The 16,591-nt window shown below is 38.4% G+C and overlaps 1 protein-coding gene and 1 long non-coding RNA gene across 2 annotated transcripts; both read left to right on the top strand.

The window, feature by feature from the left end:
- The first annotated feature begins 8,544 nt into the window (after positions 1 to 8,544).
- On the top strand, positions 8,545 to 11,674 carry LOC121974752. Its single transcript, XR_006110082.1, has 2 exons — positions 8,545 to 8,684; positions 11,396 to 11,674. It is a non-coding gene; the product is annotated as an uncharacterized LOC121974752 (long non-coding RNA).
- A 1,423-nt stretch (positions 11,675 to 13,097) lies between these two features.
- Positions 13,098 to 14,896, top strand: LOC121977406 (gallate 1-beta-glucosyltransferase-like). The gene is made up of 2 exons (XM_042529986.1): positions 13,098 to 14,328; positions 14,406 to 14,896. The coding sequence occupies exons 1-2, from the start codon at positions 13,267 to 13,269 to the stop codon at positions 14,793 to 14,795; spliced, it is 1,452 nt and encodes a 483-aa protein (XP_042385920.1). The 5' UTR covers positions 13,098 to 13,266; the 3' UTR covers positions 14,796 to 14,896.
- The last annotated feature ends 1,695 nt before the right edge of the window (positions 14,897 to 16,591 follow it).

The following is a 16,591-nucleotide window of genomic DNA, read 5'->3' as shown; positions in this document are numbered from 1 at the left end:
GGCTCAGATTCGACACAAGGGTGGCTCCACCATACACTTCCACGAGCTTCGATTCTTGGAAATCAAGAATCAAAAATTTTCTTATGATGGAGATAGAGCAATGGTTTGCTCTTATGGAAGGCTTCAAGGCTCCAACAAACTCCAAGGGCAAGCTTCTCAAGAAAAGCAAATGGAGCTCGGAGCAAGTCCAAAGGTGCGAGGCCAATGACAAAGTGACCAAGCTTTTGGAAAATTTATTGCCAAGCACCATCCTTTACAAAATTGGAGAATTTGAAGATGCAAAGGATTTATGGAGCAAATTGGCCAAGCTTTATGAAGAGATCCCCTCCACTGTACAAGAGCAAGAAGTATCCAGAGAGGGTGACTCTTTGGAGCAAGACCAAGAGGAGGACTCCAAGGTTGAGAGATGCTCAACCTCCGAAGAAGAAGTCCAAGAAGAAGCTTCATCCTCAAGGGAATGCATCGAAGGGAACAAGGAGGGAGCATACTCCTTGTTTCATATTCAAGATGATGAAGCCTCCACCTCTAGGATTGAGGGGGAGCGATCCTTGGTGACGCCGGATCAAGAAGAAGTTGAAGCCTCTACATCCGGGTCAAGAGACGAAGAGGAGGAAGAAGATTCTACCTCCACAAGTCAAGAAAAATCAAATGGAGGGGAATCAGGTCCGATCAAGAGGAAGCTTCCACCTCCGGATCCAAAAGAAAAGATGTCACCCTTACAAGAAAAGGTATAAATATTTCAATTAATAATAAAAATCATATTATATGCTTTGAATGTAGGGAACATGGGCACTACAAGAGCAAGTGCCCCAAATTGGCCAAGAAAAAGGGCCAAACGGCACAAAAAGACAAGGAGAAGCTCAAGGAGACCATCCCCGGAACAAAAAAGAGCAAGGAGCACATTGTGTGATTCCTGTGCAACCAAAAGGGGCATTACCGAAGTCAATGCCCCAAGGGGAAGAAGATGGTCAAGGCTCAAGGAGGCATTAGTCAAGGGGGAGCCTCCAAGGTAAAGAAGAAGGTAACATTTATTGAGCCTACCCCTTTACATTATGGTAAAAAGCATGATAGTTCTAATTTTTATCATTTTAATGCAATTTACCATAAGAATAGAAAGCATGAGGGCTTTAAGGAAAAGCATGTGGCCCTACATGCCAAAACTACCCAACCTAAGGTTAGGAAGGTAGATAGACACTTGGGCGGGAACACTAAGGATAATAGATACATGCCCAAGAACAAAAATGCTCATGGACCAAAACCTAAGGATTTAATGATAGAAAATCAAGTCTTGAGGTCAAGACTTGATAATATGGAAAAGACCCTAAAAAGGATGGAAAATATCCTACAAGGGCAAAATGAGAAATACCTAGGGCTAGGAAAATCAAAGCCATCCAATGGCCATAGAGGGTTGGGATACAAACCAAAGGCTAAGAAGGATGTGCCCTCGTACCATAGAGTTCCATATAGTTATGGAACAAACCCTAGGTCCAGTGGTCAAGCCAAGAATACTAGGGAAGTCATCCCTAAGAGTATTTTTGCGATAAATGTTACTAAGACTTCTAAGAAGTCTAAGAAAGTCACTAACAAGGTCACAAGGGAGGCTATCCCTAGAGTTGACCTAGAAAATGTGATCAAGGCTTCTAAGAAGCCCAACAAGGTCACTAGGAAGGTATCTAGGGAAGTTATCCCTAGTGAGTACCTAGAACATCCAAGGAGCACCAATAGGTTTTGGGTTCCTAGGAGCATCTTCTCTACCCCATAGATGGGTTAGAGAGTGTCAACTCCGATTAGAAGGATAGTTAACCCAACTTTGAGGAAATTGACACTCAAGGAGCATTTTCAAGGTTTTTGTTAACCTTTGAAAATGAAATGGAATTATTAGTTACTCTTTGGTAGAGTAAAATGTGTCAAAATTGAAGATATTGATTTTAATCTTAAATGGCACATATTGGGAAATTCATAAGAACTACCAAGTTGGGATTTTGGTATGTTCTTAGGAAATTGAAGACATTTTAAGTCTTAATTTAAAAGTGCTACTCTTGTGGAAAAATGAAATATGTCAACATTTGAGGAATATGTTTAATTTCAATTGGCATAAATTAATCAAGGGAATTAGAAATGCCAATTTAGGTTTTGGCATTTTCTTGAAGCACTTATGGGCAATCTAAAGTTTAATTTTAAGTTAGCTAAGTTTAAGGACACCTAGATAGGTAATCTAGGTATTTTATTAATGCTAAATCTTGCCATGATTGTTTGCTCATTATATGTCATGACATCACATTTGGTTTGTATTTTGCATTCATTCCTTTATTATGAAAAATACAAAAATATCATGCCATGTCATACATACATCATGTAGTTATAGGAATCTTTCTTTTGAAAGCTATTTTATTTTGATGTATGCCAATAGCATTATCATGCATTATATTTATTTCCTTATAAATAAGGACAAATGACATTCATATACAAGTTTTCCAACAAGTGGTGTTTATACACAAGTGGAATCAACTAGCAACATCCTTTGTGGATGTCTACCACTCAAAATGCCTAGATAGATATGCATGATCCCTAGAATAGGGCAAAACCAAAATCTCACATCTCACAAGGACTATAAGGTGACTTGTATGTGTTTTAGTGCACATTAAATACAAGTGAGATGTTAGGATGATGAACAAAACTCAAGATGTTGATTTAGTGCATTCGTTTGAGTTTTTAAGTTCATCAAAACACATAGTTATGTGTTTTCCCATCATTGGGAAAGCTAATGTACAAGTCATGTGCATTAAGCCCAAGGAACATGGTGGGATATTGGTTTGAAAATGTTTTCAAAATGATTTTGGAAAACCTTGGTGAAGGCTATCTTTTGATAGTAATCACCATTGAACAGTTAAACACAAACTTGAAGAAAACACTAAAGTTTTTGCAAGTTTTCAAGTTTGTGTCAATCTTTGAAAATATGAAGTATTTTCAAAGAAAACTATTTTTCCTTGATAGTATATGCCCTAAATAATGCCTACACGAAATTTCATGATTTTTGGATTTTTGTAGAATTTTCTAGGGGTTTCTGAAGTTGGCTGATTTTGAAATTCAGCAACTATCAGAGCTCCGATCGATCCATGGATCGATTGGAGTTCCTGAATCGATCCATGGATCGATTCAGAAGGCAAGTCTCCCGCAAGCAGAAGCTCGTTGGATCGATCAGCCGATCGATCCAGGAAGTCTGAATCAATCAGTGGATCGATTCAGAAAGGTTCAATCGATTGGAACCCAACTCCAATCGATCCAAGTTGCTGATTTTGGCTGGGAAAGCCTGATTTCAGCATCTTTAAACCTATTTTAGTCTAGGTAACCTTTCCAAACCCCTAAAAATACATTTGTATACATAAAAAAGGTATTTTCATGTGAAAACAAGGATGGATTGGTTAAGGAAGGCTAAGTTGAAGTTTAGGTTGAGGTTTGTTTCAGATTTTGAATATTTGAACCTCAAAACTTCTACAATTGGGTTTCCTAAAGTTTTAGGGATTCCAGGTCATTGTTGTTGCAATGACAGAAGTTACCACCATGTCTTTAGGGGGAGGTACTCTTTAAAGACATGAAAATTATTTTTCATGAACCTTGGAAGGTGGTTAACCTTCTGTTTGAAAATGCTCAAGGTTGAGCGTTTGAACTTAAATGGGGAGTGGATAACCTCATTGTTCAACTGGTTTCAGTGGATAATGCTCAAGGATGGGCATCTGCCTACATTGAGGAAGAAATGTAGGGTTAAGGATAAATGAAAGGTATGGGACCTTCATTTAGGTCATTGGACTTTGTTAATGCTCAAGGGTGAGCATTGGTGATAATGAAAGGTATGGAACCTTCATTATCGTGTTGATCACAACGAATAAAGTTGTGAACAACGATGAGCAACTCTTCAGGGGAGAGTTTTCAACAAGTGGATTTGTTGATGTGTGCCCAAGAATGGGGCATGGGTTGATGTGTGCCAATAGGGGGAGAATGAAAGGACTTATGAAAGGGGGTAAGTTAGACCTTCATTACCTAGAGGGAGTTTGCCCTCTTAGGGGGAGAATGAAGAGCTTAACTTATGTGTTCATTACCTAGTGGCATGAAGAAGGAGGTTATGGGATTAGCCTAACTTACATGTGGTATTGTAAGTGTTATTGTTGTATTGTCAAACATCAAAAAGGGGGAGATTGTTGGTGCAATATCCCTTAGGTCAAGGTTGACCTGGTTGACCAAGCTTGAGTCTTGGTTTGGATTTCGATGTTTGACAATGAAAGGTTGATCGCAGAAGAGTCAAGTAGGTCAAGGTTGACCGGATATTTGATTGTGGAAGTCCTAGTGAGTGAAGCTAGGCAGTATGAAAGTCCTGGTGAGTGAAGCCAGGTGAAAGACCTAGTGAGTGAAGCTAGGCAGTATGAAAGTCCTGGTGAGTGAAGCCAGGTGAAAGACCTAGTGAGTGAAGCTAGGCAGATTGAAAACTCTAGTGAGTGAAGCTAGGTGAAAGTCCAAGTAGGTCAAGAGAGTGACCGGATACTTGGCATGAAAGAAAAGTCCAAGTGGGTCAAAGAGATTGGCCGGACACTTGGTGAGGGAGTCCTAGCAGGTCAAGGGAGTGACTAGATGCTAGGCATGACGTACCAACAGGTTAAGGTTGACCGGATGTTGGTTTGGGAGGTTTGGGACTTGGTTTTGGGCAAAAACCATGTGCTGGATCGATCAGTGGATCGATCCAGACCTTTCCCAGCGAACAGAAAGCCTCTGGATTGATCAGTGGAACGATCCAGAGGTCCCAATCGATCAGTGGATCGATTGGGACGCTGCTGCTTCACGCGATAAGTGCTGGATCGATCCGTGGATCGATCCAGGCGTTTTTCCATAGCACAGAGGCGCTCTGGATCGATCCAAAGCCTCCCCGATCGATTGGGAATAATCGAATCGATTGGGATCCGACCGTTGCGTCGTATTTGAGTCGCAGGCGAGCGTTGTCTTCGGCATCTCTACACAGATTCATTTCAGATCTTCACCAGCTCCTCCACAGCTCTTCTCAAGCTCGAGATCGCCAGTTCTTGAAGGTTCTTGGAGGCTCTTCCAAGTCAAGAGGCGGATCAAAGCAAGAAGAAGAAACTAGGGTTAGGGTTTGTGCACTCATTGTAAGCTTGTAAGCTTGTATTTCTTTACTACCCTTTCTTTTTCTTGTATTGAGTCTTGTAGGGCTTCTCCGCCCTTGGTAGTTACCATAAAGGAGAGTTTCATTAGTGGAGGGTACGTGCGTTGTGTGGATCCTTGGATTAGTCACCTCCCTTGGAGGTGGATACCAAGTAAAATCCAAGTGTTAGCGTGTTTGTATTTGTTTCTTTGTATTTCCGCTGCGCATCCTTGAAGAAACAAGCAACGAGCACGCGACGAGCTATTCACCCCCCCCTCTAGCTCACTTTTGGTCCTAACAGAAAACGCATCACTCTTCTACTTTAGAAAGAATGCTCACACTTTTCTAGAGAAATCATCAATAATAATGAATATATATAATGCACCTCCCTTCAAAGGCACCTTGAACGGTCCCCAAAAATCAGAGTGAATGTAGTCTAATGTCCCCTTCATGTTGTGGATGCCTACCAAAAACTTGACTCTTTTCTACTTGCCAAAAACACAATGCTCACAGAATTTCAATGTCATAATACTTTGCCCACCAAGAAATCCTCTCTTACTCAATTCAATCATATCGTTCTCACTCATGTGATCCAAATGCATATGCTAAAGCCTCATGATGTCATTATCAGATAATAAAGGACTAGCAACAGCAGTATCACCCATAACTATAGAACCCTGCAAAACATACAAACCGAAAGTTTTTATATATCCCTTCAACACTATAAGAGAACATTTGTTGACCTTCAGAACTCCACCTTCACCAGTATACTTGTACCCTTTTAAGTCAAGAGTACTTAGAGAGATGAGATTTCTCTTCACATCAGGGGTGTGCCTCACATCACCTATGTTTGAACAATTCCAGCGAACATCTTAATTTAGACTATTCCAATATCTGTAATTCTACAAGATGCATCATTATCCATCAAAACAACACCTCTAAAATCAATTTTGTATGTTGAAAATTAGTCTCAATTAGGACACATGAAACGTACAACCAGAATCAAGAATCCACTCGTCACTTTGTTTAGAATCACCATCAGACAACTAAGAGTTCTCCAATCCTGTCACTGTGATCTTCAGTAACATCAGCTTCATTAGATTTTTCTGGTTGTTTTCCCTTTTGACTATCGTCGATCTTATTGTTCTTATTCTGTAGCTTGTAACACTCTGCCATAATATGACCTTTTTCTTACAATATCACACGTCTTATCCTTATTACTCTTGAATTTTGACATGCCTTTGTTATTATCGTTAGAATTTCTTTCTTGCCGTCTCCCTCGTATAACAAGACCCTCACCTTTGGTCTCAGATTCACTGACGAGTTTATCCATCTTCTCCTTAGAGAATATAGCATCATAAACCTCATCCAGAGTTAGAGAGTCATGATTGTATAAAATAGTATTTCTGAAAACAGCATACGAGATAGGCATCGAACACAATAATATCAAACCTAAATCCTCTTCAACATACTTGACTTCCATGGATTCCAAATTAAAGATAATTCCTTTAAAAATAGTCAAATGATCTTCTAAAGATGTACCTTTGGCCATACGATGAGAATATAGACGTTACTTTAAGTGTAGTTTGCTAGTTAGACTTTTCGTCAAATACAACTGCTCCAATCTCAACCACAACCCATCGGATTTTTCTTTCAAACAATCTTGGAGAATTTGATTCGACAGATGCAGATGAATCTGAGATAAGGCTTTTTGATCCTTGTGCTACTTTTCCTTAGTACTCCATGAAGATACCATCTTTTCAAACCCTAACAAAGCATCATCCAAATCCATCTGTGCCAAAACAGTCCACATCTTAACTTGTCACAACGAAAATTTAGTGTTTCGATTCAATAGCGGAATATCGTATGTCACGGTCGCCATAACTCCAAAAACAATATTAATTTATTAGAAATTTATGACAATAAACGAAAAATGAAGTAAAAAAGAAATAAAAATTCTAAACACACCTAAATTTATCTGGAAAATCCTTGACAAGGAAAAATCACAAGAAAAGAATTGAGAATATATTTTTATCCAATTTTAGTATAACTTTTAAAGAAAGAGAGAAACAACCAACATCTTAGAGCATCTGCAACGGTGTTAATGCCTCATGCATTAACGCCGACGTGACGTCTTGTTTAACGAAACGTGGCATTTTTTTTTATTGTAGCATTAACGTGTTCAAACCTATGAACGCGTTAATGCTGCAGATCGTAAAAAAATAAATAAAAAATAAACATTAACGCTTCACGCGTTAAAAGCGTTGCAGTTGCCCTTAACTTGCCACAATGAAAATTTAGTGTTCCGATTCAATAGCGGAATATCGTACTTCATGATCATCATAACTCCGAAACCAAGCTAGGCTCAATTTATTAGAAATTTATGACAATAAATAAAAAATAAAGTACAAAAAGAAACAAAAATTCTAAACACACTTAGGTTTACATGAAAAATCCTTGACATGGAAAAATCACAAGAGAACCAAGAGTATTTTTTTATGGAATAATTTTAGTACAACTTCGAAAGAAATGTGTAGGTTTACATGAAAAATCCTTGACATGGAAAAATCACAAGAGAACCAAGAGTTTTTTTATGGAAGAATTTTAGTACGACTTTGAAAGAAAGCGAGAAACAGCCAGACGAACTGTGCCCGCATCTTCCTTGCATTTTTTTTCTCGGGAGCACAAACTATACAATCCATGAGTTCGTTGGAGATTCCGATTCCACGAGAGAATCCATGGGCTAATTAACTGCGTCTTTGACTCTTTGCCCTTTTTCCCTTGAGCGATGATAAAGGACAAGCGAGCAAAAAGGAATGAATTTGATTTATGTTTATTTATTTATTTTGATAATTCAGTTATCCAGAATACACACTCAAGCGGTGTGATTCATGAAACGCAAGCGACTCCGCGCCAATTAACTAACGTCCCAAATTGTGAATCCACTGCAAGACTTGGAAGTCGGTCTACTTCAAACTAGGAGCTCGATACAGCACAAGTGATAGCCTGAGGAAATATACAAATAATTTTCTCCAACGTTGACCATTTTATCGTCGGCCATGGCTCACAACCGCAAGCTCACGGCCTACTCATGAGCCCGTTGACCACTTATGAGCGACCAGTTTAGCCTCAAATCTGTCAACCACCGTGAACTCACCGCTTATTTTACGTTTCTATTTTTTATTCGAAAAAATGAGAAAGCACAGACTCGAAAAAAAAAAAATCGGCCAAATCGAAGATGAAAAAATAGAAAAAAAAAAGTTCTGAAAATTAACTTGTGATCGTAGTTGGGCCATGATTTAATGGGCTTTAATCGTGTCAAACGTTAGGTTAAAGTCCCAGGTCTCAGAAGCAAATCACAGAGAGAGAGAGAGAGAGAGAGAGAGAGTAGAAGAGAGCGCAAGAATAGATGGCATCAGCGGCGGATATCATCTTCAAAGGGTTGACGGGGGCGCTGGCAGCGACGACGCTCTACTTGACAGCTACCTTCTCCGTCAACCTCTATCGGGGCATCTCTTGGCACAATGCTCAATCCGTCAGTTCCCTCATCTTCCTCTTTATTTTACGCTTGCTTTCTTCATTCGATCAATAGTGGTTTGAATTTGGTACAGTTGTTAGCGATTACCTAAGCTTTAGGAGTTTGTTTAGGATAATTTTTTATTGATTATAAGTTGAGAAATGAATTAGATTTGCTAGAGTTTTGGTCTTCGGTGGAGAATTGCATTTATGTTAGGGTTTACATCACTCTGAGGAGTCGCAAAAATCCATCTTTAATGTCTTTAGCTTAACATTCTAGGTCTAAATAATTGACGATAAATCAGCAATGAATTATAACTGTACTCAAAGCTTCCTCATCAAGTCATATTGGTATAATTAGATTACATCCAGATACTGAATTTCTTGCTTTGAGTATTTTTTTTGGTCACTAGCAGAAATAATTGAGTTCCAGGTGTTAGAATAAATCTGATATAACTCTTATGCCAGTTAGGGATTCAATAAAAAAATATTAGGAACATAACAACCACGGACATGTAGAAGATAAATACATAGAACAAGAAGGTAAAATCACAAAAGAAGAAGAAACAACATCAAACAAGATACATGGATTTTGTATGTGCACAACTGCACAAAGAGATTTTGTTTGGCTCCCCATTACCACATATTACACGACCAATATTTTCATGCTGAAACTGCTACTCACTATGTGATGGTTTGCCTCTTATGTTATATGCTAAAGTGCTTAGAGCTTGTAGTTTCATTTTTATTAGGTTCCTATGATATCAGTTGACAAGCCTAGAAGCCTGGAATAGTAAGTCTGGGTTAAGAACATCATGATGGGTTGGTAAACATATGGTTTGCAGAACAGCACCTCCAAGCCAATAGCATTTGGTTAAGGTGAAAGGTTTGGAAGTGTTATCAACTTCCTCTAGAACTTCTGCAGAGAACTCTTTGGGTTGAGTCAATGGTGTAGCCCTTGTACCCTTAGTAAGTGCGTGTTGTCCCTTTACACCTATAGCTTCATTGGGAGATGCCCCCTGATAACTTGCACAGTGTATTCATCTGGTTTCAGATCTTCACTAGAAAAATTAGTTTTACTAGAATAATTAGCAAAAAAATTTCTTTCAATGCCGATGCTAGCGAGTAAAATAACTTATTATTTTGACTTTTCTTCCTGTTGTTTTAGTTAATATTTAAAATGTGCTAGTGAAATAACTTGTTATTTTGATATTTCTTTCAATTGATTTAATTAATATTTAAAATGTGTTCCATGCAACTCAGACTTGGAGCTGTTTAAATCATCATGCATTATCTCAAGCAAGGGGCTTTATTCCCATATGACTATATAAGCAAATGAAGGGAGGTCTACTTGGTCTTCTAAATAGATATTTGTCATGAATTGCTTAAAAAATTTAAGAATTGACCAATTAACTTGTTAAATCCAAATATTCACCCAAAGTACTTAATCCTAACTTAAAGAATAACTCATATAAGCTTATAAAGCTGCTTTACTAGACTGCAACTCATCATGTGAAACTAAATGGAAGTGTTACAATTTTTTAGGTTAAGGATTGACATCCACCTATAGGTTAGAATCATCATAATGTTGGTGCAGGTCCAATGGTGGCTACACATTCACAGAGACTGCTCTTTCCAACAGCAAACCATACGTCCATACCTGAGATTGGATTCCCTCTCATAGCAATTTTGGCTTTAATAAGAGAACTAACCCATTAACTTGGTGGACCCAACCACCAACTCAAATGAGCAAATATAAGTTAATATGAGCCTGCTCATCCAAGCTTTTAAAACTCCTTTGTTAGAGCATCCACAATAAGATCGAATATTTCTCTCAAATATTTATGGTCCCCACATCCACTTCATCAATCAAATATCTCATTCCTTAAATATCCCAAAAATCCCACAATCAAATATCCCACAAACTAAATTTTTATGGGACCCGCCTATTAAATACCCTACTATCAAATATTCCAAATTCCACCATTAAATATATTATTTTAATTTTTTTTGTTAACAAAACAAAGAGAGAGAGAAATCACCGGGCATAACTCTATGCCTAGTGATTTCAAATCTCCTCCATAATATCCCCTTCCAATGGGGGATATTTGACATTGGGGATATTTGGAGAAATATCCCCTCCAAATATCCCGTGGATGCTCTTAGATTGTAAGTTATTGTATTACATTAAATTGAGGTTTCATAATTTAGTCTATCCAAACATTTATAAAGGGTAACTTAGGTGCATTATGCTCTGCATTCGTGTAATAATCTTCACAATACTAAGCAAACAGTTCATCCATCGACTTATTCTAACTAAATAATTAAACTATTTGCTTGACTCTGAAATCAATCTTCAAAAATGGCGTGTTATTCTTTCATGCCATTCTATTAACTCATTGCTTTAGTCTTTTTTAGCTAAGAGGATATAACATGGCTAAGATACAAATATTCAAATGAATGTGTTAGTTCTTAAAAAATATAAATAAATTATATTACATGTGAATGGTTCGTAAACCAGAATAAATCATTAAAAAAATACAATATATTCAAAATTCACACAAAGATTTCATACTAATGCAAGAAATTTGAAAGATTTGAATTTTATTAGTAATAGTCTTGAATACTTCTAGTAATTTAGCCATCATCATTGTGCACTGTGTTAATAATACTATGCATGAAAGTTACCAGTATCTGATTGAACTCATACATAAGTCTTATAATTTGCAGAAGTTGGAGAAAGAAAAATATGAAGAATGAAGTAGACAGGAAGACTACCTGCGATTCTATTCAGAATATTTGTTAATGGGATAATAGGCTATATATCCTATTCCTATATTATTTTGTTCTAGTTGGTGGTCTTGATGCTTAAACATCAGTTTTTGACAAGGTATCTTAAAGTTGTTCCAGAGACAGATATCAGAAAGAGATTGCTTTCTGTAAGGACTGCGCGTGTAACCTTGTTTTCTCTGTTATAAGAATCCTCTTCCCCTTTTTCTTATTAGTTCACTCCATGTGCCATGCATTCATCTTTGACGACGACAATCAATCGTATATGTATCAACAAATTAATCTAAGGAGATAAATGTTTAAAGGGAAGATTGCATTTGAGCTATTATTCTGGTTCAAGATTTGCAACGGAATTCGAAGTGCTAGGTGACAGATTCTTGAATTTTAATGTTATACTGAAAAGAAAATAGAGTTATCCATCATTTCACGGCTCCTCCTTCACGCCTCGCATGCCACATGTCACTAGAAACAAAAGTTTTATGTTTGGAATAGTTCGGCCAAATTTGGCCGCTGCTATTGACAAACTTTTAATCGAAACTTCCTTTGGCAATTTATCAAAGAGGCTCCTAAAGCTCCCAAATCTCTAAAAGGCGCCTCCTACTTTCAACATTATTAAAGGGCACACCTGTTTCTTCTAAATTATTAAATCATATAAATAAAATTTAAAATTTATTATAAATATAAATAATTTTAAATATTTTTTTAAAAAAACTTATTTCTTCTTCAATTCTAAATTACGAAGGTATTAATCTTTTTAAAATTAGTTGATAATATTAATTTATTTGATTTAATTGAATTAGAAGTTTTAAAATTGAAATTGAACGAATTATCCGAACCAAAAAATTATTATTTTTTAAATTATGACTCGAGTGTTTTGAAAAAAAGGTAATGGGTTAATTTTTGATAGAAGGGGTATAATGGGAAATAAGTGTGCTTCGGAGGAATGTTGAAAGTAGGGTGCATTTTCTGGACATTCAGAAACTTTAGGTGTGTTCTGTGATAAATTGCCGAACTTTCTTTGATATGCATTATTGTATGATTCAATTTATATACTATGTTACAGCTAAAAGAATAATTTAAAGTCACTATTCCAATCTCAACTACGAGATACTACAAGCTATTTTTCTCCCGTCGATAAAAAAATTTAAAACGTTAGCTGTTAGACGAAGAGTAGCTTGCACTTCTAAATTTACTTAGTGGCCGTTTCAGAGCTAGTTGGATCAAAAGCCAAGATACTTGAATTATGAAAATAATAATAATAATAATAATAATAATAATAATAACTTAAAGTATTTTTAAAGATCAAATTAATTAATTTCTATAGCATTCAAACCATTTTGTGAAATTGTAGGACGATCTAAAATTAACTAAATTAAATGCACATTTATAATTTACTAACAAATCAAAATCTAATGGGTTTACTAATTAAAATTAACTAAAAACCATTTTTCTTCTTCTCTTGTGTTTTAAAAAAAATGAATATATTAAATTCAAAGAAATCAAACCGTTACACCATAAATTATATTTTGATTAATATAGAGATTCGATTTGCACATTCACTAATATCAAGGGTCTATCTGATTAATTGTTGGAAGACTTTTATTTATACGCACCAAATTACCGTCACTCGATTGCCTGGTGAGTTTAGTCTTAAGCAAAATTATCGCACGGCACTGCTATGCCTGATTTGTGAGAATTGAGGATAGAATCATGTGTGTGATAGCTAGTTTCGATTTTTTAATTTACTCAATTTCAATGGTGTGGAACAGTCGTCTCGTCGGTGCCACGAGTGCCGACGAAGGATATATAGGATGACTATTGGCATGGAAGGAGGAGAAGAGTTGTCAATGGAGCTGGGGAACGCCCATGGCATCCCTCATGTCCTCATGGTGTCCTTCGCCGGGCAAGGCCACCTCAACCCGCTGCTCCGCCTCGCCAAGCGCATCGCCGCCAAGGGTCTCCTCGTCACTCTCTGTTCCACCCACGACATCCGCCACCGCATGGTCAATTCCGATTCCGGCGCCGCCGCCTCCGACCTCGGGGCACCCAAGCCCGTGGGCCGCGGCTTCATCCGCTTCGAGTTTTTCTCCGACGGGCTTCCCGTCGACGACGCCCGCCGCAAGGACCTCGACGTGCTCATGCCCGCGGTGCGCGTGACCGGCCCGCGGGCCGTCGCCGGCATCATTCGCCGTCACGCCGAGGCCGGCCGCCCTGTCTCGTGCGTCATCAACAACCCGTTCGTGCCGTGGGCGCTCGACGTGGCGGCGGAGATGGGGATACCCGGAGGGGTGCTCTGGGTCCAATCCGCCGCCGTGTTCGCCACTTACTACTACTACCACCGCGGGCTGGGGAAGTTCCCCACCGAGGAGAACCCCGACGTGGCGGTGGTGCGCCTCCCCGGTCTCCCGCAGCTGAAGAAGGAGGAGCTGCCCACTTTCCTGCTGCCGACGTCGGAGTACAAGCCGCTGCGGGAGGTAATCTTGGAGCAGTTTAGGAACATCAACAAGGCGGCGTGGGTGTTCGCGAACACATTCCACGAGCTGGAGCGCGAGGCCATAGAGGCGATTTCCGACCGTGTTCCGATCATCCCGGTCGGGCCGCTGGTGGAGCCTCCAGAGGAGAAATCTTCGCCGGCCGGTATCCGAGGCGACCTATTCAAGGCGGAGGACTGCATGGAGTGGCTCGACGCGCAGGAACCGCACTCGGTGGTGTACGTCTCCGTGGGCAGCATCGTGGTGCTGAGCAAAGAAGAGATGGAGGAGATGGCGTGGGGGCTCTGCGACTCCCACCGCCCCTTTCTCTGGGTGGTGCGCCGCGACATGCGCAGCCTCCTCCCGGAAGGCTTCTTGGACGCCGTCGGTGATCGTGGCCAGGTATATATATATACACACTTCCTCTGTGTCGCAGGTATATATATAATTAATTAAATAAATATAATTAATGGAAGCAGGTGATTGAGTGGAGCCCGCAGGAGGAGGTGCTGGCACATCCGGCGGTGGCATGCTTCGTGACGCACTGCGGGTGGAACTCGACGCTGGAGGCCTTGACCGCCGGCGTGCCGATGATAACTTACCCACAGTTCGGGGACCAAGTTCCGGACTCCAAGTTCCTGGTGGAGGTATTCGGCGTCGGGGTGCGGCTAGCAGCACCGGCGACAAGGGAGGAGATGAAGCGGTGCGTCGAGGCGGTGTCGACGAAGCAGCGAGGGGAGGAGATCAGGAAGAGGGCGGCGGAGTGGAAGAAGGCGGCGACGGAGGCAGTGGCGGAGGACGGGTCGTCAGACCGCCACATCCAGGCCTTTGTCGACGAGATCACCAACAAGAGATCACTATCGATATAGTCCGATGAATCTTTCCACTGGCGAATGAAATTATTACAGTTTGTTAATGTTTAAAAATTTTACACATAAATTATAATTAATAAAATATCTTTAAAACCCTCCATTAATCTGGTTCCGCGTAAAATTTCTAAATCAGCTCCTAAACCTGCAAAACTTAATTCTTGTAAAATAAAGAAAAGCATATAAATTTAACTTTTTTAAAAAAGGACAAGGAAAAATAAATTTATTACACATTTTGGAGTTAATTTTCAACATATATAAAATAATTTATTCAGTGTCTAATCTCTCCCATATAAAGAGTTAAAGTAATAGGGCAAATGGTTCTATAATTTATCCTTTCTAGAGAGTATGAGGCCGTGTTAGATGATGATTTTATTTTACCTCTCATTTCAGGAACTCTGCCACGATCGCATGATTTTTGACCTTTAGCTCCCATCATGCGTGTTCAGTTGCATTTTAAGAAGATACGCCTGAGAAACTAACGATCCAGCTGACTTGCAAGCTAGTGAAGTTAATTTGTGGTTGTGGAAATTAAGTATACGAAAGAAGAAGAAAACCTTGAGTTAACACCTGTGAAATTAGGACAAATTAAATGAGGTCATTGAATACACAATAACACAAGGATCTAGAGGATTGTGGAATAGTATTTTGTCTCTAGTAAATTATTTCGAATCGAATTCAAGGAAGGCAAAGCAAATTTGCTACTTTTTTTTTTAAAAAAAATTTAAGATACTTCTTTCTGAAATCTTCTTCGAGTTTGACTTTAGCGTGAAATAGATGAAAATTATACGTTAACACAATCAGACTAAAGAGAGAGTCGTAATTAAAGATCAGCAAGGAGCTAACCATCACTTATGTAGCATATATCACGTGTTCTAGGGAAACCGTAATAATACAAATCAAGGGACTAGTACATCAATTTAGCTTGATAAATTTATTCTAGTCAAATATATCCATATCAACCGGGTTAAATTATAAATCTATCAATGTTATTTAATAATAATAATAATAATAATAATAATAATAATAATAATAAAAAATTTAATTTAAAATATCAAGGACCGACTTCACAGGCGATAATAACTCGTAGCAGTAGCGACAAAAAAGAGATATTTTAGTGATTAAACACGTGATATAATATATATGATTTATTTGGTCCGTGAAAATTCAAAAAGATTACTTTACAGAAGCAACAACAAAGAGCTTGCACACACACGGCAACTCACGTAGTTTTCCATATCCATGAATCTTAAATATCACATATTACTGAGTATTTTTCTTCGGTGGAACGGAAATTTAAAGACTTTTGATTGTTGAATATTCACACTTTTAGATTTATTTAGTAGTTAGCCCGCGGATCGAACTCTTTACCTTTACTATATCAGACTCAAACATCTAAATTATAAAAAAAAGAAATTATGAGAGATGGATATATCTTGCCCTAAGGTTATGCTGTGATGATAGGAGATGAGACGGAGTCTCTATACAATGAAGGTTTAAATTTCATCTATGACATATTATATTTGAGAAATTTGAAAAATTTTATGACGTTGAGTCGTCTATTAGAATCCATCTGTGATTTCTGATTTATGTTGATGGTGAACCCGAATCCATGAATTATCAGATAACAGGTAGATAATAAAAGGCCATGTAGGGCCGTCTCAACCCTTCTTGAGGCTCTAGGCAGAAAAAAAATAAGACCTTAATATTTTTTAAAAATAAATATTATTAGAGATGTTTAATTTTATTAGTTATAGTAAAAAGTAGAAGTTGCCACCTTAGCAGCTTAACAAGGC

Source organism: Zingiber officinale, chromosome 4B, assembly GCF_018446385.1.
Source record: "Zingiber officinale cultivar Zhangliang chromosome 4B, Zo_v1.1, whole genome shotgun sequence".
NCBI classification, from domain to species: domain Eukaryota; kingdom Viridiplantae; phylum Streptophyta; class Magnoliopsida; order Zingiberales; family Zingiberaceae; genus Zingiber; species Zingiber officinale.
This window is presented reverse-complemented; position numbering and strand designations above follow the sequence as displayed.